This window comes from Schistocerca gregaria, chromosome 5 (assembly GCF_023897955.1).
Source record: "Schistocerca gregaria isolate iqSchGreg1 chromosome 5, iqSchGreg1.2, whole genome shotgun sequence".
Lineage (NCBI taxonomy): Eukaryota > Metazoa > Arthropoda > Insecta > Orthoptera > Acrididae > Schistocerca > Schistocerca gregaria.
Genome location: NC_064924.1, coordinates 318,740,476 through 318,764,648, shown reverse-complemented (window position 1 = coordinate 318,764,648; position 24,173 = coordinate 318,740,476). Strand labels below are relative to the sequence as shown.

The 24,173-nt window shown below is 40.2% G+C and overlaps 1 protein-coding gene across 1 annotated transcript; it reads right to left on the bottom strand.

Moving 5' to 3' along the window:
• Positions 1 to 7,915: 7,915 nt before the first annotated feature.
• LOC126271965 (proteasome subunit beta type-2) lies at positions 7,916 to 23,151 on the bottom strand. The gene is made up of 4 exons (XM_049974425.1): positions 22,952 to 23,151; positions 22,669 to 22,862; positions 8,371 to 8,533; positions 7,916 to 8,270 (listed from the first exon to the last, which is right to left on the bottom strand). Exons 1-4 carry the CDS (start codon positions 23,040 to 23,042, stop codon positions 8,107 to 8,109), a joined length of 612 nt encoding a protein of 203 aa, XP_049830382.1. The 5' UTR covers positions 23,043 to 23,151; the 3' UTR covers positions 7,916 to 8,106.
• Between the last annotated feature and the right edge of the window lie 1,022 nt (positions 23,152 to 24,173).

Genomic DNA, 24,173 nt, shown 5'->3' with positions numbered 1-24,173 from the left:
TGGTAGTTGGGAGCTCCAACGTCAGGCGTGTATTGGGGCTCCTTAGGGATATGGCAGCAAGAGAGGGGAAGAAAACCAATGTGCTCTCCGTGTGCATACTGGGGGGAGTCATTCCAGATGTGGTAAGGGTCCTTCCGGAAGCCATGAAGGGTACAAGTTGCACACATCTGCAGGTAGTCGCTCATGTCGGCACCAATGATGTGTGTCGCTATGGATTGGAGGAAATCCTCTCTGGCTTCCAGTGGCTATCTGATTTGGTGAAGACTGCCAGTCTCGCTAGCGGGATGAATTCGGAGCTCACCATCTGCAGCATCATCGACAGGACTGACTGTGGACCTTTGGTACAGAGCCGAGTGGAGGGTCTGAATCAGAGGCTGAGACGGTTCTGCGACTGTTTGGGCTGCAGATTCCCAGACTTGCGCCATAGGGTGGTGCGGTTTCAGTTTCGCTGGATACGTCAGGAGTCCACTACACGCAACAAGTGGCTACATGGGTAGCAGGAGTTGTGTGGCATGGACTGGGTGGTTTTTTAGGTTAGATGGCCTCGGGCAAGTACAGAAGGGCAACAGCCTCAAAGGGTGCAGGGCAAAGTCAGGACATGCGGGGACCAAGCAGCAATCGGTATTGTAATTGTAAACTGTCGAAGCTGCATTGGTAAAGTACCGGAACTTCAAGTGCTGATAGAAAGCACCAAAGCTGAAATCGTTATAGGTACAGAAAGCTGGCTGAAGCCAGAGATAAATTCTGCCGAAATTTTTACAAAGGCACAGACGGTGTTTAGAAAGGATAGATTGCATGTAACCGGTGATGGCATGTTTGTCACTGTTAGTAGTAGATTATCCTGCAGTGAAGTAGAAGTGGATAGTTCCTGTGAAATATTATGGGTGGAGGTTACACTCAACAACCGAGCTAGGAAAATAATTGGCTCCTTTTACCGACCTCCTGACTCAGCAGCATTAGTGGCAGAACAACAGAGAGAAAATTTGGAGAACATTTCACATAAATTTTCTCAGCATATTATAGTCTTATGTGGAGATTTCAATCTGCCAGATATAGACTGGGACACTCAGATGTTTAGGACGGGTGGTAGGGACAGAGCATCGAGTTACATTATACTGAGTGTAATATCCGAAAATTACCTCGAGCAATTAAACAGAGAACCGACTCGTGGAGATAACATCTTGGACCTACTCATAACAAACGGACTCGAACTTTTCGACTCTGTAAGTGCAGAACAGGGAATCAGTGATCATAAGGCCGTTGCAGCACCCCTAAATATGGAAGTTAATAAGAATATAAAAAAAGGGAGGAAGGTTTATCTGTTTAGCAAGAGTAATAGAAGGCAGATTTCAGACTACCTAACAGATCAAAACGAAAATTTATGTTCCGACACTGACAGTGTTGAGTGTTTATGGAAAAAATAAAAGGCAATTGTAAAATGTGTTTTAGACAGGTACGTGCAGAGTAAAACTGTGAGGGACGGGAAAAACCCACCGTGGTTCAACAACAAAGTTAGGAAACTACTGCGGAAGCAAAGAGAGCTTCACTCCAAGTTTAAACGCAGCCAAAACCTCTCAGACAAACAGAACCTAAACTATGTCAAAGTTAGCGGAAGGAGGGCTATGTGTGAAGCATGAAGTGAATTCGAAAGTAAAATTCTATGTGCCGACTTGACAGAAAATCCTAAGAAGTTCTTGTTTTACGTTAAATCAGTAAGTGGCTCAAAACAGCATACCCAGACACTCCGGGATGATGATGGCACTGAAACAGAGGATGACACGCGTAAAGCTGAAATACTGAACACCTTTTTCCAAAGCTGTTTCACAGAGGAAGACCGCACTGCAGTTCCTTCTCTAAATCCTCGCACAAACAAAAAAATGGCTGACATCGAAATAAGTGTCCAAGGAATAGAAAAGCAACTGTTATCACTCAACAGAGGAAAGTCCACTGGACCTGACGGAATACCAATTTGATTCTACACAGAGTACGCGAAAGAACTTGCCCCCCTTCTAACAGCCGTGTACCGCGAGTCTAGAGGAACGGAAGGTTCCAAATGATTGGAAAAGAGCACAGGTAGTCCCACTCTTCAAGAAGGGTCGTTGAGCAGATGCACAAAACTATAGAATTTTAGAACATGTTTTTTGCTCAAGTATCATGTCGTTTTTGAAAACCCAGAATCTACTCTGTAGGAATCAACACGGATTCCGGAAACAGCGATCGTGTGAGACCCACCTCGCTTTATTTGTTCATGAGACCCAGAAAATAGTAGATACAGGCTCCCAGGTAGATTTTCCTTGACTTCCGGAAGGCGTTCGATACAGTTCCGCACTGTCGCCTGATAAACAAAGTAAGAGCCTACGGAATATCAGACCAGCTGTGTGGCTGGATTAAAGAGTTTTTAGCGAACAGAACACAGCATGTTGTTATCAATGGAGAGACGTCTACAGACGTTAAAGTAACCTCTGGCTTGCCACAGGGGAGTGTTATGGGACCATTGCTTTTCACAATATATATAAATGACCTAGTAGATAGTGTCAGAAGTTCCATGCGGCTTTTCGCGGATGATGATGTAGTATACAGAGAAGTTGCAGCATTAGAAAATTGTAGCGAAATGCAGGAAGATCTGCAGTGGATAGGCACTTGGTGCAGGGAGTGGCAACTGACCCTTAACATAGACAAATGTAATGTATTGCAAATACATAGAAAGAAGGATCCTTTATTGTGAGATTATATGATAGCGGAACAGACACTGGTAGCAGTTACTTCTGTTAAATATCTGGGAGTATGCGTGCGGAACGATTTGAAATGGAATGATCATATAAAATTAATTGTTGGTAAGGCGGGTACCAGGTTGAGATTCATTGGGAGAGTCCTTAGAAAATATGGTCCATCATCAAAGGAGGTGGCTTACAAAACACTTGTTCGACTGATACTTGAGTATTGCTCATCAGTGAGGGATCCGTACCAGATCGGGTTGACGGAGGAGATAGAGAAGATCCAAAGAAGAGCGGCGCGTTTCGTCACGGGGTTATTTGGTAACCGTGATAGCATTACGGAGATGTTTAGCAAACTCAAGTGGCAGACTCTGCAAGAGAGGCGCACTGCGTCGCGGTGTAGCTTGCTCGCCAGGTTTCAAGAGGGTGCGTTTCTGGATGAGGTATCGAATATATTGCTTCCCCCTACTTATACCTCCCGAGGAGATCACAAATGTAAAATTAGGGAGATTCGAGTGCGCACGGAGGCTTTCAGACAGTCGTTCTTCCCGTGAACCATATGCAACTGGAACAGAAAAGGGAGGTAATGACAGTGGCACGTAAAGTGCCCTCCGCCACACACCGTTGGGTGGCTTGCGGAGTATAAATGTAGATGTTGAAGTGGTCACAGTAGTAAAGATCATCACAAAGTGACCAGTGTAATGAAGCTGCAAGAGTGGAGGAAGAGATATTAAGATTGATAGCTGCAGAGCTGTTGGTTTAAGGTGGAAAGTGCCCTGCCTGGAGGTAAATAAATATAACTAATGGGGATCAATGAGGTGGTTTGCAGTGTCACAGCTATTGCTTTGAATGTGGTACAAAGAGGAATCTACTCATTGATGACAACTGTTAGAACCAATCTATAGACCATTAACATTTCTGTTTAAATTGTACTGGCCACTGACCACTCTTTCGAGTGGTAACCACGAAGTGTTGGGGGAATGGTAATCACTGAAGTGAGTTTCTTGGAGGGTGACACGGACTGCAGAATAAGAGGAAAGTAATGGTTGCAGTTCCGACAGGTGATAGTATTAACTATTACAGTTCCATTGAATCATCACATTGGTCCTGGTTGTGTGTGAAGGAGCCACTTCACAGTGGTTTCCAGAATATAGATACACATGTAGTGGAGGACAGCAGTAGATCTAGTTTGGCGAAAATTGAGATGGAAAGGTAATAGCTGTGACTTTTGTGTAATTGGTCATATCAACAGGATGCACACACTCCACTGTTTGTTGCTGGTATGGGCATGACATCAGTGAACACTGGTTCAGAATCTGATGGCATTGGGGAATCAGGTGCTTCTGGAGTCAGTGGAATAGCCTGCTCCCAATTCTTCTTCTCTTTCGCAACTTTTGGTGGCTGACTTTCTTGCAAGAGTTTATCCGCTGTACGTGTGGAGATGGATGAAGAGCAGACACCCCTCAGACCCACATGCCACAGATCCTTCAGCCATTGACTGGTGTTGGGCCTCCAATCTGTGGGTTTCGAGGACAGGAGTTCTAAGAGGAAGCACTGCCACCAGAAGACTCTGGAGGAGGCAGCTGCTTCTCCAACAGGGTGTGGGAAGTGGTTCCTGAAGATGGGAGATTGAATGTGTACAGAGAAGGGGAGCAATGAATGGTCACAGATTTCTTCGATCTGTGAGAGAGTCACAGAGATGCTGAAGAAACTGGGCTGGAAGAATCTTTAAGAGAAATGTAAAATACCCCCTGAAAGCCTACTTGTAAAGTTTAAAGAACCGACTTTAAATTATGGCTCTATGAATATACTGCAAACACCCCCCCCCCCCCCCCCAAAATACCAGTCCCATAGAGAAGGTGAGAACAAGATTAGGCTAATTGCAGCAAGCATTCCCGAAGTCCATATGTGAATGGAATGGCGAAAAACCCTAATAACTGGTACAGTGGGACATACCTTCGGTCATCCCCTTCACAGTGGTTTCCAGAATATAGATGCACATGTAGTGGAGGACGGTAGTAGAACTAGTTTGGCAAAAACTGAGATGGAAAGGTACTAGCTGTGACTTTGGCGTAATTGGTCAAGTCGACAGGATGCAGACTCTATTTTTTCTTACTTCAATGTATGACAGGCACTCAAGTGATTTATATTCTAGTATTTTCTTTTCTTTTTTAATTACTGGACACAATCGTAAATGTGGAGGACAGCGTTCAGTACAACAGACACAAAGACAGATGGTCACATGGACAATCTTCAGGAATGATCGTCGGCAGTCTCTGCATTTTGGGTCTACCATGCAGCAGGATGACATTTGAGATGTGACCAGAAAGTAACTGGAATTCTTGTTTTTGTTAAAGAATCTTATTTATTGATCGACAACTTTGTTCCCTTTAAAGTGATACCCCTCAGATAGAATACACTGTGACAGCACAGCACTTTTTCCAATCTTGAAAGCACTTTTGGAACTAACTTTTTATTATGGTGTTCAGCTTCTTCAGCGGCCGGCCGCGGTGGTCTCGTGGTCCTAGGCGCGCAGTCAGGAATCGTGAGACTGCTACGGTCGCAGGTTCGAATCCTGCCTCAGGCGTGGACTTGTGTGATGTCCTTAGGTTAGTTAGGTTTAAGTGGTTCTAAGTTCTAGAGGACTAATGACCACAGCAGTTGAGTCCCATAGTGCTCAGAGCCATTTTTTGTCTTCAGCGATTCTGTTTTTATCTCAAATGACAGCAAAACTACATCTTTTCATGGTTCTCTTTTGCCTTGGGAATAGAAAGAAGCCGCAGGCAGCCATGTCCAGCAAATATGGTGGCTGAGGCAACATAATGGCTTTTCACCAAAAACTCAAAAGCAAGAGGGAGCAGTAAGCAATTTCCACAAGTAGTTTTGCCACGGCTCTGGTTGTTTTCTTCAGATTACTTCATTACTTCACGCAAATGACACGTAACTTCCAGGTAGTATTCCTTTTGACCATAAGACCATAATGCAGATGCACTACCCCATTGCAGTCAAAGAAAACATGAGAAGAACCTTTACATGTGATCAAACTTGTGGAATTTTTTGGTCTTGGCTCCTTAAGCAGTTTTCATTGGGACGATTAGGTCTTTGTTTTGACTTCATACCCGTATAGCCATGTTTTGTCACTTGCTACGCCCTTATTTAGAAGTTTTGGATTATTGTTGTCTTCACTCAGGAGTCCCTGAGCGATGTCTACAAAACATTGCTTTTGGTCGAAATTCAACAATTTTGGAACAAACTTTGCTGCAGCACATTTCATGCACAAAACCTCTGAAAAAATTGCTTGGCATGTGCAAAAGGATAAGCTGACATCATCAGCAACCTCACTGATGGTGATTCAGTGATTTTCTTCACTTCTCCCAAGTTTTTGTCAATAATTGATGTGCTAGGATGTCCAGGGCAGTTGTCTTCAATTTCTTTTCAAACCCCTCTGAAACATTTACACCACTCAAACTCTTGTCTTTCTTACAGGAGATTTGCCAAATGCCACAGGCAACATTTCAAGTGTGGTGCTGGGCTATACTCCATTTATAAGCAAAATTTGATGCAAATTCTTTGATCCATCTTTTTTGGGAGCGAAAATTCGCCGAGCAACCAGAAACATGTATAACATTTTTAACTGTCAACAATAAACCAAATATTCAAAACAGTTGAAAAATGCAAACATACACCAGTAACCTGTGTTACAAGACCAAAAAATTTGAAAATCAGATGTACAAAACCCCCATCTCGTATGACAAAAGTGTAAAAATTGGAAACACCCCATGGACTGCAAGGTCTAATGTTTCATGTCCCACCTGTACACCATAACTGCAGCTTTTTCTGCGAGATGGTTTCCTTCAAAGATGACCACGCCTGTATCTGTATGTTATCACTGGGATATTTTCATTATGCATCAGATGAAATGTGCACCTCACTGTTTAAGATGAGCTTGTAGCTCCTACTTTGTCTGGAAAATAAGATCTTTGTGAAATGTAACTCCATGCACGATATTCAAAGTATTACCTGGGCAACAGTCACTGGTACATCACCCAGTTGTTCACATGTCTGACGAGAGGCAGATAAGGCCTTTATTAGTAGTTACCCACTGGGCATTTTTGCCAATGAATGAACTTCTGAAAACCTATCCTGTGTGTTCCACAAAAGATTATGGTTTTTGTCCCTGTAAAAGTATTTCAGTTTTTCTAGTACACACCAGGTATGGAGTAAATTGTTTCACCCTCAGTCATCTGGCTTGTCCCCCTTTCCATGGAGTAGCCAGGGTAGGGAAAGCACTACGGAGTAACTATTTGCATTGAGCTACCTACGCCTGTGTTGAGGTGGCTAAATCAGAATGTCCATTATGTTGGTTCAATTTGATATGTTTAATGTGCAGAACATCTGCCCTGATGTCACATGCTGAAAAATGGGGCTCTCCCCATGGGCATCAAACAGCCACAGCAACGGTCATCTGGCACAATGGCCATTGCTAGGAGACTAATGCCCCAGGAAAACATGCATCTACACTGTGGCATGCTTGGGGCATTAGCAGCTCAGGCATCATGTATTGTAAGAGGCCCCTATCAAAAGGGTAATGACCCCACATCTGACTGGCTACTTTATTTGCTTTAGTGTATGTGAGTACACACAATTATTGTCCACAAAGGGTCAAACTCTGTGGGCAGGCATTATTAAGGCCTTCTTCCTCAGTTGGTCCACATTACAGAAAATAGAGGTCAAACCGAGAAAAGGACCAAAATTAGTTCAGTCGAGAAGTTATATAGGGGAAATTAATGAAGATGTCAAGTAAAGAAAGCAGAACCTACAGAAATAGCTGGCTCACCATCAAAAGCTGCTACTGTGAGAAAGAGAGAAGTAAGGATGTCAGAATAGGAGATGAGATTGCAGCACAAGTAAGGAAGTAGGTACTCAACAGCTTCGGGCCCCTTGCTCCCCCCACACACATACTCACAAGAGTCTCTAGTTTCCTGAAAGTTTTCTTAAGTGAGTTTGAACTTTGGGTGCATCCTGCAAGGGCCTTTCTGGCCAATGAGTGTTCACACAAAACTCCCAATAAATACAACTGAATGATTTTGGCAATATACTACACTCCAATGCAATTAACAATGCACAGTTTTACATCAGGAATCTTTAAGATTACATTTGCATCCAACAAGCTCTCTCCACACATGCACAACTTAACAACATTTTTTTTCCAAAATAATGATTTAATTTCTTAAAATTTTTACAAGTATTAATCCACAAATAAGAAAAATACAAGAAAAAGTAATTTAAAGTAACTGGCAATGAGGAAAACTTTTCCATTTTCCTCTCTTCGGGTAACACATTAGTGTAGTGATACCACCTTCAATTAAGACATTCCATAGTCAGCAACACATCAAACTTCTGCAGCTAACGTGGTGACAGTTATAGGTGGCAGGTCTTTAATACCATTCTTGTCAATCACTTGAACTTTAAAATTTGGAAGATTAATAATTAAACGTTTCTGTACTTCTCTCACACATTTCTTCAGTAGATCATAAGCCTCTTCCACTGTCATATCTGTGAACAAATAAATGGTTATTATCAAATATCTATTTCTAAATACAAATAATTTATCAAGTGAAGCAAGTCATGAAATATACTTAGTATAGATATTTACTTGGTTTGTGGTATCTGTCCATTATACTGAGAGCAAAGTATCCTCCATATCCATGTGCTGCATACGGGATCTTGACAAGAGATGCCAAATAATCAAGAAAATACAGCTCGGGACCATCAGCATCATCATAACCAGCTATCAGCATATTTACAATGTATGGAGTCTGTAAAATTCAAATTACATGGCTGTACACTAAGCTCCACAACTAGAATAATGTATTTAAAATATTACTTGTTCAGTATTCAAATACTTTAAGCATTTCTGTTCAAACAATTCATTTTCTATAACCCAGTTTTGTAAATCAAAGTAATTTGTATATCCTGCATCTAATATAGATGGTACATTCTTTGCAACAGTTGTCATTCAAGCTTGCAGAAAGCTCCTGAATGATAATTTAAGAGGGTGTGCTAAAAAGTAATGTCTTCGACTTTTTTATTCAGGGTGTATACATAGACAAGGAAAAACAAATTCCCAGATTTCTCTGTTAAAATATATACTTTTTGCCTGGGTGAAAATACACTTTTTTCCTGTTAACTGACAGTACACTTTCTGGGAATGATTGATGTTTTTTACACCGGTGTAGAATTTCCCGGCACTTTGAAAAACGAAACCCAGACAAAAATAAATAAATGGAAAGGTCTTTGATGTGCAGGGATGTGTACACTGCATACTTTCGTATTACGATACGCTGCATATTTTCGTGTTATGAAAGTATAAATTCGAATTCCACCAAATACGGTACGTTAGTTTCCAAAGCATTGAAATCAAAATTGCTACGCCCTTTTGTAAGCCAATCATAGCTGATGTTACGTGATCTCGTCAGCCGATATTCACAGCATAGGATACTTCATTTAGTAAGCAAAAAGCAACATCACTTTAATACAGCGAACACACAAATATTAGAAGTTAATTGTTTAAATTAATTTACATTGTATAGTTACAAGAAAAACTAAGTTTTCACATATAATATTGATTTTTTTCGAGTGTTACACTTTAAGATACAACATGCAAATGTGCCAGTAAATTTTAAAATAATGACGTAAATGTCTGGTCTTTTGGGCTCGAAATTCTCTTGAGTGGCCAGCCCTCGAAGTGTTAAGTTTCAAACAAGGGTCAAAGACGCTGCACTTCAAGAAATTCAAAGCACATTTTTACACGTAACATAATTCTTCTTGTGTAAAAGGAAATTTACTTTGAAAGTGACACTTGTCATACAACGATTAACAATATTTTCCCAAGACCTATTAGAAATAGGTTCATTTCAGCACTTGCCAGAGCTCCAAAAAACAGTGATTACTGCGCATGCGCAGATTCAATGACGAAGAAGCCTGTTCGTAGGTGTAAAGCATTAAGAGCTCTTACATTACGCCATAAAACAAAGAAGAGTATCGGAATTTTGTAAACCATACTAAAATGCATAATTCGGCTTCAAAGTGCATGTTCGTACGTCCAGATTCACAAAGAAATAGGTTACAATCCGATATTACACTTTTGTGTGTGGTTTTTGGGACGTAAATTTTCTTGGAGTACCTGTACTGCGCTATCCCAAATTTGGTTCTTTATTATGGCATAATGCCATATGTGCCAGAAGGTGAAAACATGCTCTTGAAATTCAGCAAACAGTTGGAACTGGCTAATATTGTGGAGTGAAACAATTCGTTTCAAAAAAATGTAATGCCTCAGAGAGGAATATTAATAAATGCCAAATTTATTTAGCAAACTGACAAAAGCAACTGTATTGTTCTGTAAGCCGATTAATGCTGACTGCCAAGAACGTGGAAATAAAATAAAATGAGAAAGCAAACTAATAATGTATTTTAGCATTCCGTGATTATGTGCCTGTATTTTAATCCACTTGATGGCTCCTTTTCACAGAATTGTTTTCATTTGCCTTGGGATCTGTAATGGAAGAGGAAACAGCTAAAATACTAAACCTAAACAACGCTCAGAGGGAGGCTACCCTCTTAGCACAGTAACTCGGACTGCTCTTCACATGCGCGTATCTAGCAGCATGGGCGTTCCATAAAATTTTTACCTATTAGCACCTGGCTGCTTGCAGCTATTGCTGATACACCTAACAGCCACACTTCAATCAGCCAGAAGCAGGAGAATGTGCTGCTCATACGCGACTCAACTGCGCAGGCATGGCAACTGCTCAAACGAACTTGTTGTTGTTGTTGTGGTCTTCAGTCCTGAGACTGGTTTGATGCAGCTCTCCATGCTACCCTGTCCTGTGCAAGCTGCTTCATCTCCCAGTACCTACTGCAGCCTACATCCTTCTGAATCTGCTTAGTGTATTTATCTCTTGGTCTCCCTCTACGATTTTTACCCTCCACGCTGCCCTCCAATACTAAATTGGTGATCCCTTGATGCCTCAGAACATGTCCTACCAACCGATCCCTTCTTCTAGTCAAGTTGTGCCACAAACTCCTCTTCTCCCCAATTCTATTCAATACCACCTCATTAGTTATTTGACCTACCCATTTAATCTTCAGCATTCTTCTGTAGCACCACATTTCAAAAGCTTCTATTCTCTTCCTGTCTAAACTATTTATTGTCCACATTTCACTTCCATACATGGCTACACTCCATACAAATACTTTCAGAAAACTTCCTGACACTTAAATCAATACTCTATGTTAACAAATTTCTCTGCTTCAGAAACGCTTTCCTTGCCATTGCCAGTCTACATTTTATATCCTCTCTACTTCGACCATCCTCAGTTATTTTGCTCCCCAAATAGAAAAACCCCTTTACTACTTTAAGTGTCTCATTTCCTAATCTAATTCCCTCAGCATCACCCAATTTAATTCGACTACATTCCATTATCCTCATTTTGCTTTTGTTGATGTTCATCTTATACCCTACTTTCAAGACACTGTCCATTCCGTTACACTGCTCTTCCAAGTCCTTTGGTGTCTCTGACAGAATCACAATGTCATCGGCGAACCTCAAAGTTTTTATTTCTTCTCCATGGATTTTAATGCGTACTCTGAACTTTTCTTTTGTTTCCTTTACTGCTTGCTCAATATACAGATTGAATAGCATCGGGGAGAGGCTACAACCCTATCTCACTCCCTTCCCAACCACTGCTTCCCTTAAATGGCTCTCGACACTCGTAACTGCCATCTGGTTTCTGTACAAATTGTTAATAGCTTTTCACTCCCTGTATTTTACCATTGCCACCATCAGAATTTGAAAGAGAGTATTCCAGTCAAGATTGTCAAAAGCTTTCTCTAAGTCTACAAATGCTAGAAATGTAGACTTGCCTTTCCTTAATGTTTCTTCTAGGATAAGTCGTAGGGTCAGTATTGCCTCACGTGTTCCAATATTTCTATGGTATCTAAACTGATCTTCCCCGAGGTCGGCTTCTACCAGTTTTTCCACTCGTCTGTAAGAATTCGCGTTACTATTTTGCAGCTGGGACTTATTGAACTGTTAGTTCGGTAATTTTCACATCTATCAACACTTGCTTTCTTTGGGATTAGAATTATTGTATTCTTCTTGAAGTCTGAGGGAATTTTGCCTGTCTCATACATCTTGCTCACCAGATGGTAGAGTTTTGTCAGGACTGGCTCGCCCAAGGCCGTCAGTAGTTCTAATGGAATGTTGTCTCCTCCTGGGGCTTTGTTTCGACTCAGGCCTTTCAGTGCTCTGTCAAACTCTTCACGCAGTATCGTATCTCCCATTTCATCTTCATCTACATCCTCTTCCATTTCCATAATATTGTCCTCAAGTACATCACCCTTGTATGGACCCTCTATATACGCCTTCCACGTTTCTTCATTCTCTTCTTTGCTTAGAACTGGGTTTCCATCTGAGCTCTTGATGTTCATACAAGTGGTTCTCTTATCTCCAAAGGTCTCTTTAATTTTCCTGTAGGCAGTATCTATCTTACCCCTAGTGAGATAAGCCTCTACATCCTTACATTTGTCCTCTAGCCATCCCTGCTTAGCCATTTTGCACTTCCTGTCGATCTCATTTTTGAGACGTTTGTATTCCTTTTTGCCTGCTTCATTTACTCATCTACTAGCCCTCGTCTTTTTACCTACTTGATCCTCTGCTGCCTTCAGTATTTCATCCCTCAAAGCTATCCTCCTCCTACCGTATTTCTTTCCCCCATTCCTGTCAATTGTTCCCTTATGCTGTCCCTGAAACACTGTACAACCTCTGGTTCTTTCCGTTTATCCAGGTCCCATCTCCTTAAATTCCCACCTTTTTGCACGAACTTTATGTAAACAAATGTTGATGGTGTTGAGGCAGCAACCAGCCACAAATTTATTTTCAGTTCCTTTATTCAAAAGGTACTATTACCAGTTTCAAATCATTACGATTCACCTTCGGCCGGTTTTCATGCTTCCATTACAACATCTGTCAGACGAATACTATGAAAACAAACACTCTAAACTGACATTTCACGACAATTAATCTGTAAGACAACGCACCACATGTTTTAATGAAAGCATGAAAACCGTCTGAAGATGAATCGTAATGATTCGAAACCGGTAATGGTACATTTTGAATAAAGGAACTGAAAATAAATTTGTGGCTGGTTGCTGTCTCAACACCATCAACATTTGTCTTCAAATAACAGCCAGGGTCTCCAACCGTATCATATGACAAAATTGCATTAATGTAAACAGTTGTGACATCACGTTCATCCCAAGCAGTTTGTTGTTACAAAGCATTGCATATTCTTCATCCTAAGGCCTTGAAACAGCTTACTGCTGGCAGACGCCTGTGTGTATACGGTGTTTTTTTTTTTTTTCCTCTCATTTATGTTTTATTGTTGCAGTATTATCAGTCTGCAGTAATATTCTTTATCAGAATATCAGTTGTTACCAGTCAAAATCACAAAAATTTAAATGAAAACTAAAACAGAAAAATTCCAGGAATCCAGCAAAATTCATGTTTTTCCCGCAAAATTCACGTTTTTCCCGGGTAAAACAATTCCTGGATTTTTCTCGAATTACCCGGTTTTCCACGGACGCAGACACCCTGTTATTCTGTTCTCAATATCAGTTGTGGTATTACATGTCATACATATCATTCAGTCGACTTTACTGCTCAGCTGACCCAAGACTCAACACACTGTTGTTAAAGGTCTCCAAATTGTAGCACGTAGCATGGCAGTCCTCCTCCCATGAACTATGGACCTTGTCATTGGTGGATAAGCTTGCATGCCTCAGCAATACAGATAGCCATACCTTAAGTGCAACGACAACAGAGGAGTATCTGTTGAGAGGCCAGACAAACATGTGGTTCCTGAAGAGGGGCAGCAGCATTGTAAGTAGTTGCAGGGGCAACAGTCCGGATGACTGACTGATCTGGTCTTGAACGTTAACTGAAACGGTCTTCCTCTGCTGGTACTGTGAAAGGCTGAAAGCAAGGCAAAACTACAGAAGTAATTTTTCCCGAGGGCATGCAGCTTTACTGTATGGTTAAATAATGGTGGCGTCCTCTTGGGTAAAATATTTCAGAGGTAAAATAGTCTTCCATTTGGATTTCTGGGCAGGACTACTCAGGAGGATGTCATTATCAAGAGAAAGAAAACTGGCGTTCTACAGATTGGAGCATGGAATGTCAGCTCCCTTAATCGGGCAGGTAGGTTAGAAAATTTAAAAAGGGAAATGGATAGGTAAAAGCTAGATATAGTGGGAATTAGTGAAGTTCAGTGGCAGGAGGAACAAGACTTCTGGTCAGGTGAATACAGGGTTATAAATATAAAATCAAATCAGGAAAATGCAGAAGTAGATTGGAGAGTAATAATGGAGGGGATAAAAAAGCGTGACCTTCCGGCACATAATTTTTGAAAGTCGGGATGGTGTTCGCGCTAACTTGACAAAGGAGGGAGGGGGATGAATGCATTATTGTAGTGAACATCAAAACGAAGCCCATGCCTACCACAGTTTTACTAGTCTATATGCCAAATAGCTCCGCAGAAGACAAAGAGATTGAAGAAATATATGATGAGATAAAAGAAATTATTCAGATAGTGAAGGGAGATGAAAATTTAATAGTCATGGGGGACTGGAATTCGATAGTAGGAGAAGGAAACGTAGTAGGTGAATATGGAATGGGGGTAAGTGGGGGTAAGGAAGGGAAGAGGAAGCCACCTGGTAGAATTTTGCACAGAGCGTAACTTAATCACAGCTAACACTTGGTTTAAGAATCATGAAAGAAGATTGTATGCATGGAAGAAGCCTGGAGATACTGGAAGGTTTCAGATAGATTTAGGAACCAGGTTTTAAATTTTAAGACATTTCCAGCGGCAGATGTGGGATCTGACCCAGGGACAAGGAAAACAAATTCCCGGATTTCCCGGTTGAAAATACACTTTCTCCAGGGTGAACATACACTTTTCCCGTGTTAAGTGATAGTATACTTTTCCTCTGCACTGTAAAACTTATCAGTCCTTTGAATGTTTATGGTTTTATATGCCGACATAGAATTCCCAGCACTTTAGAAAACGGAACTAAGGGGGAAAAAGAACACGTTTTGGAAAGATATTTGGATGTGCGGCAACATGTACGCTGCATATTTTTATGTTATGAAGTTATAAATTAGAATTCCGCCATACACCGCATGTTACTTTCCAAAGCATTGAAATCGAGATTGCGATGCACTTTTGTAAGCCAGTCATAGCTCATGTCACGTGATCTCACCAGCTGAAGACAGCATAGGACACGTGATGTGGGCAGTCAATAACAAGATCACTATTACGTAGCGCGAAAACACACTTAGGAAAAGTTAATGGTTTAAATTAATATACATAGTGTTGCTACAAGAAAAACAAAGCTTTCACATATAATCGTGGTCTCTAAGATTAATAAGCTGCAAGAGACGCTAAGCTTCCGCATATAATGTTGATCTTTTTTTGCACCTTTCAGATATATCAAACAAATGTGCCAGTAAAATTTTTAACGACAACGTAAATTTCTGATATTCTGAGCTCTGAAGTCTTCTAGATGGTCATCCTCAAAGAGTTGATTTTTAATTGAGAGTCAAACGCTCTGTGTTTTGAGAAATTCATCGTACATTCTTGCACATTGTTCATCTTGTGTAAAAGTAAATTTACTTTGAAATTAACGCTTTTCAAACAACCATTCGCAATATCTTCCCATGACCTGTTAGAAACTGATTCGTTTCAGTAGTTGCCAGAGAGCACCAGATAATGCGCAGCTACGATAACGCAGGAAGCTCGTACGTTCGTTCGTGTAAAACATTAAAAGATCTTGCACTATGTAACAAAAGAAACAAGACCTCAGAGGATACTTCAAGAGTATCAGAATTTCTTGAACCATACTAAAATGCATAATTCAGCTTAAAGTGCACATTCGTATGTCCAGAGTCGGATGGAAATTTTCTTGAGTACCAGTACGTTACGTCACGCTCATCGGAAGCAATTTGTTGTTAGGAAGTATTGTATAGTCTTCCTAAAGCCTTTGACACACTTTGCTATTGGCAGACGCTTGTATGAGCACTGTTTTCCTGTTGTATATGGTGCATTTCCTTTGCGACTTAAGTTTTATTTTCGTTTTTTCCCCCTCTCGTTCATGTTTTGTTGCTGCAGTATTATTCCACAGAAGCGGGATTACAGTAAGATCCGTTGTTGGAGTATCGATTCTTACCAGTCAAAATCACATAAATTTAACTGAAAACTAAAACAATAATAGACTCCCGGAATTCTAAAAAATTCCCGGGTCGTAGACACCCTGCTCTGACCACAATTTATTGGTTATGAACTGTAGACTAAAACTGAAGAAACTGCAAAAAGGTGGAATTTACGGAGATGGGACCTGGATAAACTGAACGAACCAGTGGCTGTAGAATGTTTCAGAGAGAGAATTAGATAATGATTGGCAAGAATGAGGGAAAGAAATACAGTTGATGGACAATGGGTAGCTTCAAAACAGTAAAGGCAGCAGAGGATCAAGTAGGTAAAAAAACCAAGGGTTGGGTGAAATCCTTGGGTAACAAAAGAAATATTGAATTTAATTGATGAAAAGCGAAAATATAAAAATGCAGTAAATGAAGATGGCAAAAAGGGAATACAAACGTCTCAAAAATGAATCGACACGAAGGGCAAAAAGGCTAAGCAGGGATGGCTAAGAGGACAAATGTGAGGATGTAAAGGCATATATCACAAGGGTAAGATAGATACTGCAAACAGGAAGATTAAAGAGAGCCACTTGTATGAATGTCAAGAGCTCAGATGGAAACCCAGTTCTAAGCAAAGAAGGGAAAGCAGAAAGGTGGAAGGAGTATATAGACAAAAGTGATGCACTTGAGGGCAATACTATGTAAATGGAAGAGCATGCAGACGAAAATGAAATGGGAGATATGATAATGGATCAGAAGTTTGACAGAGCACTGAAAGATGTAAGTAGAAACAAGGCCCCGGGAGTAGACAACATTCCATTAAAACTACTGATAGCTTTGGGAGAACCAACACTGACAAAACTCTACCATCTGGAGAGCAAGATGTATGAGACAGGTAAAATACCCTCAGAAATCAAGAATAATATATTAATTCCAATCCCAAAGAGAGCAGGTGTGACAATTACCAAACTATCAGTTTAATAAGTCACAGTTGCAAAATACTAACACGATTTCTTTACATACAAGTGGAAAAACTGGTAGAAGCTGACCTTGGAGAAGATCAATTAGGATTTAGTAGAAATGTTGGAACACGTGAGGCAATACTGATCCCATGACTTATCTTAGAAGACAGATTAAGGAAAGACAAATCCACATTTGTAGACTCAGAGGAAGCTCTTGACAATGTTTACTGGAATACTCGTTCAAATTCTGATGATGGCAGGGGTCAAATACAGGGAGCGAAAGGCTATTTACAATTTGTGTAGAAACCAGATGGCAGTTATAAGACACAAGGGGGCATGAAAGGGAAGCAGTGGTTGAGAAGGGAGTGAGACAGGGTCATAGCCTCTCCACAATGTTATTCAATCTGTATATTGAGCAAGGAGTAAAGGAGAAAAAAGAAAAATCAGAGTAGGAATTAGTCAGAGACAGCAAAGGAGCTGGATGAGCAGTTGAACAGAATGGACAGTGTCTTGAAAGGAGGATATAAGATGAACATCAACAAAAGCAAAACGAGGGTAATGGGATGAGGTCTAATCAAATCAGGCGATGCTGATTGAATTAGATTAAGAAATGAGACACTTAAGTAGATGAGCTTTGCTATTTGGGAAGCAAAATAAAGAGAGGATGGTCAAATCAGAGAGGATATAAAATTTAGACTGGCAATGGTAAGGAAAGTGTTTCTGAAGAAGAAGAAGAAATCAAGAAATTCCTTTGTAGATTAACTGCATTTCTTTTCCTTGGCAGCAAAAGTAGCCACTTTTGAAAATGTCTCCTCAAAAGTTAGTTTGAAACATGCACAATTTTAGTTTACATTGTTTTCTCTATACACTTCATCCCAGGTTTCGTTTGCCAATAACCTCAAAAATGTGCATATTATAGGTTTAAAGAAGCTTCTGTTAGAGGCCTGCAGTTTTGTGGTGTTTTTCATGCTCTTCTTTACCTTTATCACCTAGCAGTAATTACCTAAAAAGTCAATATCTGTTATATATTCACTGCTGATGTCTGTAAATGTAACATCTAAGACTGGTGCTGAAATTTTGGCTACTCCCTTAGCAGTGTTTACTATTTGTGCCCTGCCTACAATATTCAGAATGTTTAGGAAGCTGTTATTAATTTCATCCATAAAACATGTGTGTTCACAACTGCACAGTTTTGGGAGCTGAGACTGTCTAGGACTCCAGGTAACTTGTTAAAAAATTTCACTAAGTGAACACCACAAACACAAAATGATTAATCTTTTATGGATGTCAAGCTCTGTATATTCAATGGCTGACATTTTGAAATGTTTATCTGGAGTAATTGTGATTTTGCCTATCATTAATAAAATGAGTCCTATTTATGATAAAAATGCAATCCCTCAACATTTTACAGTAGCGGTAGGTGACAAGAATACTGTGTACTACCTTTTGGTGTCTCTACACCAGTAATCTGTAATGCTGCCACTGCATTGTTTAAAAACTGTAATCAACTTTAAATAGCTGTACTTTGTTTTTAATGACTGCACATTCGGTTAAAAAATTGAAAATTCTACATACATTTCAGTGATGCTTACCTTTCCAGTTTCTTTTTCTTCTCTGCTACTAGTGAATGTGCGCTTCTGTGTGATGGTACATTCTACCTTTGTGTACCTGTTGCAGAAATCTCTCTAATGGGCATGACATTTTCTACGCATCGGAGTCAATCTGTCCTAAGAAAAGAGCGGTTTTGCCAACCAATGACAACAGGGATTTAATCATGCATAGCCTACCACCATGCGCTATATGCTAACTAATTAGCTCCTTCCCACATGTATTGGGATACTAACTATGCCTAGTGAAACCCCATCTCTCGATATTACCAACTATCACCGTGCATTGTGCACCTAATCAGAAGTCATTAGCGGCTTTGCCAGCTTTACATTAACTTGCCACACGGCACTAACACGGTGAGGCTAGTCAGCACAATATTTTTCTAATTTAACTCATCTTCATCATAAGGTAATTCCCAAGATTCAGGAGTGTTTGAAACCAACAATGAGGTATGTCCCTGAAATGTCGTGCCAGTCAAATATTAGCATCAATCAGAACTCCCATGAAGATTTTAGTCGATATCAGCATGAGAAAAACATGGGAAACAAAGATTTCAATCTTATGTAGGTGTCAGTTGATTGCCCAACTCCTTGTCTATATAGTACTCTTAGCGCCAGTTGCACCTAGGGATTTCCAGTATCATATCAAAATTAATAACTGACATTTTATTGATGAAAATTATATTTAATGCAAATAATGTAGCTGTTATACTAAAGTAACGAACAGCAGCTACAGTCTAAGTACGCACATTACTGTGTTGTTCTAGTGCTGGTAAGTAACAATAAAATAATGCAAGCTCCTCTTTAGCCTAGATTGAGAATCTTATTTTTGTAAGATTGAATAATAGTATGGATCTAGTGCCCTCTATCATGTGTGTATTAATTATTTGGCATTCCGGTTCCTACAGGTTTCTTTATCAAGTGGCATTTTTTTATTTGTAGTTCACTGTTACTTTTTGAGTTTACATATTGTCATGTAGAGGTAGTGAGTAGAGCTGTGAATGCTAGAAAATGGAGCGCCAAGTGAAGAAACCTGAATATTTCTGACATATTCTTCTGTTTGATTTGAACAGCAGGGTGACAGCAGCAGAGGCTGTGATGATTCCACCATCATGTGACATTTGCATGTAATGGGGAAGATTCAAAAATTGGGTATATGCTTACCGCATGCTCCAAGTCAAAATCACAAAAATCAACGGGTGGCTATATGTGCATCTCTGCTTGAGTACCATCAACTGCCTTGTTAATAACGTCACCCATTCCAATCCTTTATCATTACTGGTGACAAGAAATTGCGTCTTTATGACAACACAAGGTAAAGAAAGACATAGTTGAGTGCAGACAAAGCAACAACTCCCACACAAAGACTTTCATGTACGCACAGAAGGTAATGCTATGCATCTGGTGGAACAGCAACAGTGTGGTGTACCATGAATTGCTCCCTCAGGGTGTAACCAACACTACTTACATTTACTGTCAACAACAGACATCTTGCAGAGACAGTCCAAAACCAACGATAAGGAAGACTGGGTGAAGTGATGCTACTCCATGATAATGTCCACCCACATTCCACTAAACTGACAAAAAACACTATGCAGGAGTTGGGTTGGGAAGTCATTCTGCATCCATCTTTTTTACCTGATCTTGCACTATCAGATTTTCACCTTTACTGCTCTCTATCGAACAACCTTCTAGGAACTTCCTTTCTGGATGAAAATGCACCCCTATCATAGTTCAGTGAGTCCTTAGCCTCAAAACCATATGATTTTCACAGCCATGAAATTTAAGAGTTACGTTAGCATTGGCAGACTGTTGTAAATAGTGAAACAGAATATATCATTAATGTCTAAAGTTTTTTACGTGTATCCGTTGTGTTTAGTAAACTTTTGGAAAAATGCTACAAACTTATGCACCAATCCATGCTGATCAACAAAATTAAAGTGATTTTTCCTGAGTTTTCGATCTATCTCACAATGTCAAGCCATCCCAATAGGCACAGCTGACAGATCTGCATAGTATCAAAGTACTGATGACATTTGATCGTACGAAACACACTGAATAAAAAAACCATTCTTTCCACAATACCTGTTTTCTTTTTTCTTCTTATTCTCAGAAGACTATTTTCCTCCAAAATGCCATTAATCTCTACATTGTGTGTTGCAGATCATGGAATTTTATGGCAGTTCCCCAATTTCTCCTGAACAGTATTTGTGGCCAGTATTAAACTTAAGTTTCTGATTAATTACATTCCAGAGAACTTGACAACAAAAATTAAATAATCATGTGTCTGTTTTCTTTCTTTCTTTAAAAGAGGTGCTATTCTGCTGGGTAACAGCACACAGTGGGATTTAAGGAAAGTGATGCAGCCAAGAAAGTATTCACCATTTGTAATTCAGAGTTCTGTGTTCCCCTGCACACTATCATCACATTGTTGGACCCACAGATCATACATCAGTGGGAAGATATGCAAGCAGTCAGAGGGGGGATAAACAACACTGTGGTCACACTTGTGAACCTCATGCCAGCCACTCCAATGAAAGGAAGTGATGCTCACTATATTAAGAACAGCGCATTATCCACTGGCACAGTTTTCTGCTTAGTTGGAAGTACAACCAATATGAGAAAAAAAAAAGTGGAAAACCACGTTTGATGCAACATATTGTAACAAATTATACTTCACATGTTGCTGTAAGGACAACCCTCAACTCGGCTGGAGACCTTCCCACCATTTTCGCTTACAATGGCAAGTGTGTAACATGCATTTATTATCTCGTGTCAGGCCTCCTGCCTACTTAAAAGTGCTGGGGAGTGTAAGTCACGAAGCTCTGAATTAATGGCCGAGTCAATGCTTGTTTAAAACTTATCCATCCGCAAAACAGGCAGTGTGTCATTAAGACATTTTTTTAAAACTGGATGATTTTAATACACAGAAACCACATACTTGTGTTAACATAGCCAGTCTTTCTGAAAAATCTGCCAGTTCCTGGAGAACTGTCACAGCATGTCTGCTTCTTAGATAACAGACTGTTCAAAACACAAGATACATGTAGAAACTACAGTCTCTGTAACTGTCATATTGTAGTATTTTTTTGGAAGATAAGATGTCCAATATTCTCTTTGCATCACATTCTATAACAATCACTCATTAACTTAATCAACATTTATCTGCTGGTCTCAACTGCTATATCCAGTCAGCCATTACACTCTGGAAAGTCAGTGGGTGAGAGACAGTGGAAGACACCACACAAGCATCCGGGCATGTAGCCCAAATCTGTACAGTTAACATGAAACAGCTTTGAAAATAATTTGAGTCCCTAAAGCACTAGCTCTTTCCACAGAAATATGTGTATTAATAGTGAATGTGTTTCTTTTCTTAGTAGTTTGTTCATATACAACTACATTTATTACAACCACATACATATATGTCTGATAAGTATTTTCTAAAACTAAACACTAAACTCCATCTGAACAGGTCTCTGAAGACCCTAATGGTACTGCCCGACTGCCGTGTCATTCTCCGCCTCCTATTATGAAATCACACTTTCTGTTACATGCAATGATAAACACACTTAGGATAATAACTATCATTTCATAGTCATAATTATCTGCACGACCCATAACAGCCACCCTCTAACAGATTTATTCACCCTATGCAACAACACTACAGTTGTGTGCTCGACAGATGCCTGTGACTGTGTCTTCGATTTCAATTGTGCCATAGTCGATTAAGCCTTTGAGACACATTCTCATGATCCTTGGACACACATAAACATGCCATGCACTGAGTAAAACCTGAGATACACAATGTAAAACGCATTGAATTCAACTGTATAACAATTTCAAACGAGAGGAATTATGTATCTGTCCTAATACTTTCCAACAATAGAGTCTGAAATAATTACTTATTATAAATCAAGAGCAGTAATAGCTTTTCGGCTATAAACCACAGAAGGAATGATAGTGAAGGCTAACGGGTACGATTCCGATACAGTCACCGTCATAAACAGTAGGCCTACTTAGAGACAGAAACCAGCCCTTCGAAAACTTTGCAGAATCGGTTTTTGGCCACATTACTAACGTTATGTCTGTGTGCCGATAACGAAGATCTGAAAGTTAAAAATACTTACCCTACTCCTTAAATATTCCGCTAAATTCCGACGCGTGAAGCTAGCTGCAGCGGCAGGAGACAGCTCGTAACCGTTTCTCATTTTATACAGTTGTATATTTTTTGCTATGTACTCAGAAAACTGTGTTGTATCGCCAGCTTCCCCGGCAATTGCCATAACTAGTTTTTCAGACAATTTCTGAAGCTTATCTTCATCTGAAAAGCAAATAGTAGCGTGTCGTTACACTCTTAACTTACATCATAATTTTATGTTGAAAGTATAGGAATGAACAAAGCTACGTTACCATCTTTCATAACCATTATGCTCTTGGCATGTGTCATATCAGCAGCTACTATGACAAAATCCCTAAATGCAATCCCCAGTAATGTTTCCATTTTTTTCTCTCTTGAACAGTCAGCTACAGAGAAACAGCAACAACTCTCGTCAACAAATCAGCTACTCATCCACGCTATAGAAACATCACTGGTCATAGACCATAGTTTACACATATTCAAAGTCATTTTACTCCAAAGAGGCCACTGAAATGACGGCCGTAGAGTATAAATGTCTATGGAGTGAGGATCCGGGTGCGCAGAACGAGAATTCTCTCTACTACATCTCCAGCAGCTCAAGTCATGTGACTTTCAGATGGCATATTTGTGCCCGTATAGCGCTTAGCGTATTTTGAGTGCTATTACTTCGCTGCTACAGACAGAACACCTCCAAAAGTACCGTGATACTTCGTATACGCGTTTTACAGACATCTTAACAATTTGATACCAGGAACTCAGGCTGACTTAAAGATGAAAAGAGAAATGGTATTGTGCTTTTTCGCCACCGTAGCATACTTCAGATTCCACTTTATTTACGTCATTTTCGGTAACAGGATAAGAACTGAAAGCCTACAATACTTTTTTACGTTTTGCATATCAGTTGTGGCGACCACAGCCATCATCAGGCGTGTGTTGTGTTAGTGCGCGAGTGTCAACCAGAGTACAAGTGTCAATTTTCGAGCATGCGCCAAATAGTTCCTGAACCTAGTAACGTGACCAAACAATGAGCTCACTAAGAGCAACTGATCTGTTCCCGTATTCGTAATATCGCGAGGCTGATAATTAGCATTTTAAAATCAACTTAAGTTCTGTTGTGTTGAAGATTTTCTGGTGTACATATTATTCCTGTAACAGGCACAGTAGAGACTCAAGACCTGATTCTCATAAGCAGCGCCCAAACTGGTAACCCCAACGTGATAAGCTGCCTGCACATATGTAAAACAAGTAAACAACACAGCAGTGAAAGTCTGGAGACTATGAACCCTGCTGTGTCCAGACTACCCATGAGGCTACCACCATTCCGGCCATACAACCTGGCCTTGTGGGTAGCCAATGTAGAGGATTTTTTTCTATTCTGGTGTGACTGCAGATGCTTCTAAATCCGCATTGATTGTTTGCCAATTGGAACACCAATTTCCGGGTGAAGTTCAGGACATCATTGTCGCACCACCTGAAGAGAATGCATACGACTTC

What these genes read in the sequence shown, in the direction of transcription:
- LOC126271965 (XM_049974425.1), bottom strand. Translation starts at nt 23,042, where the DNA reads ATGGAAACATTACTGGGGATTGCATTTAGGGATTTTGTCATAGTAGCT. An exon ending in CGGAATATTTAAGGAGTAGG is followed by an intron (nt 8,534 to 22,668) that starts GTAAGTATTTTT and finishes TGAATTTTACAG; the next exon opens with ACTCCATACATTGTAAATAT. An exon ending in GGACAGATACCACAAACCAA is followed by an intron (nt 8,271 to 8,370) that starts GTAAATATCTAT and finishes ATTTGTTCACAG; the next exon opens with ATATGACAGTGGAAGAGGCT.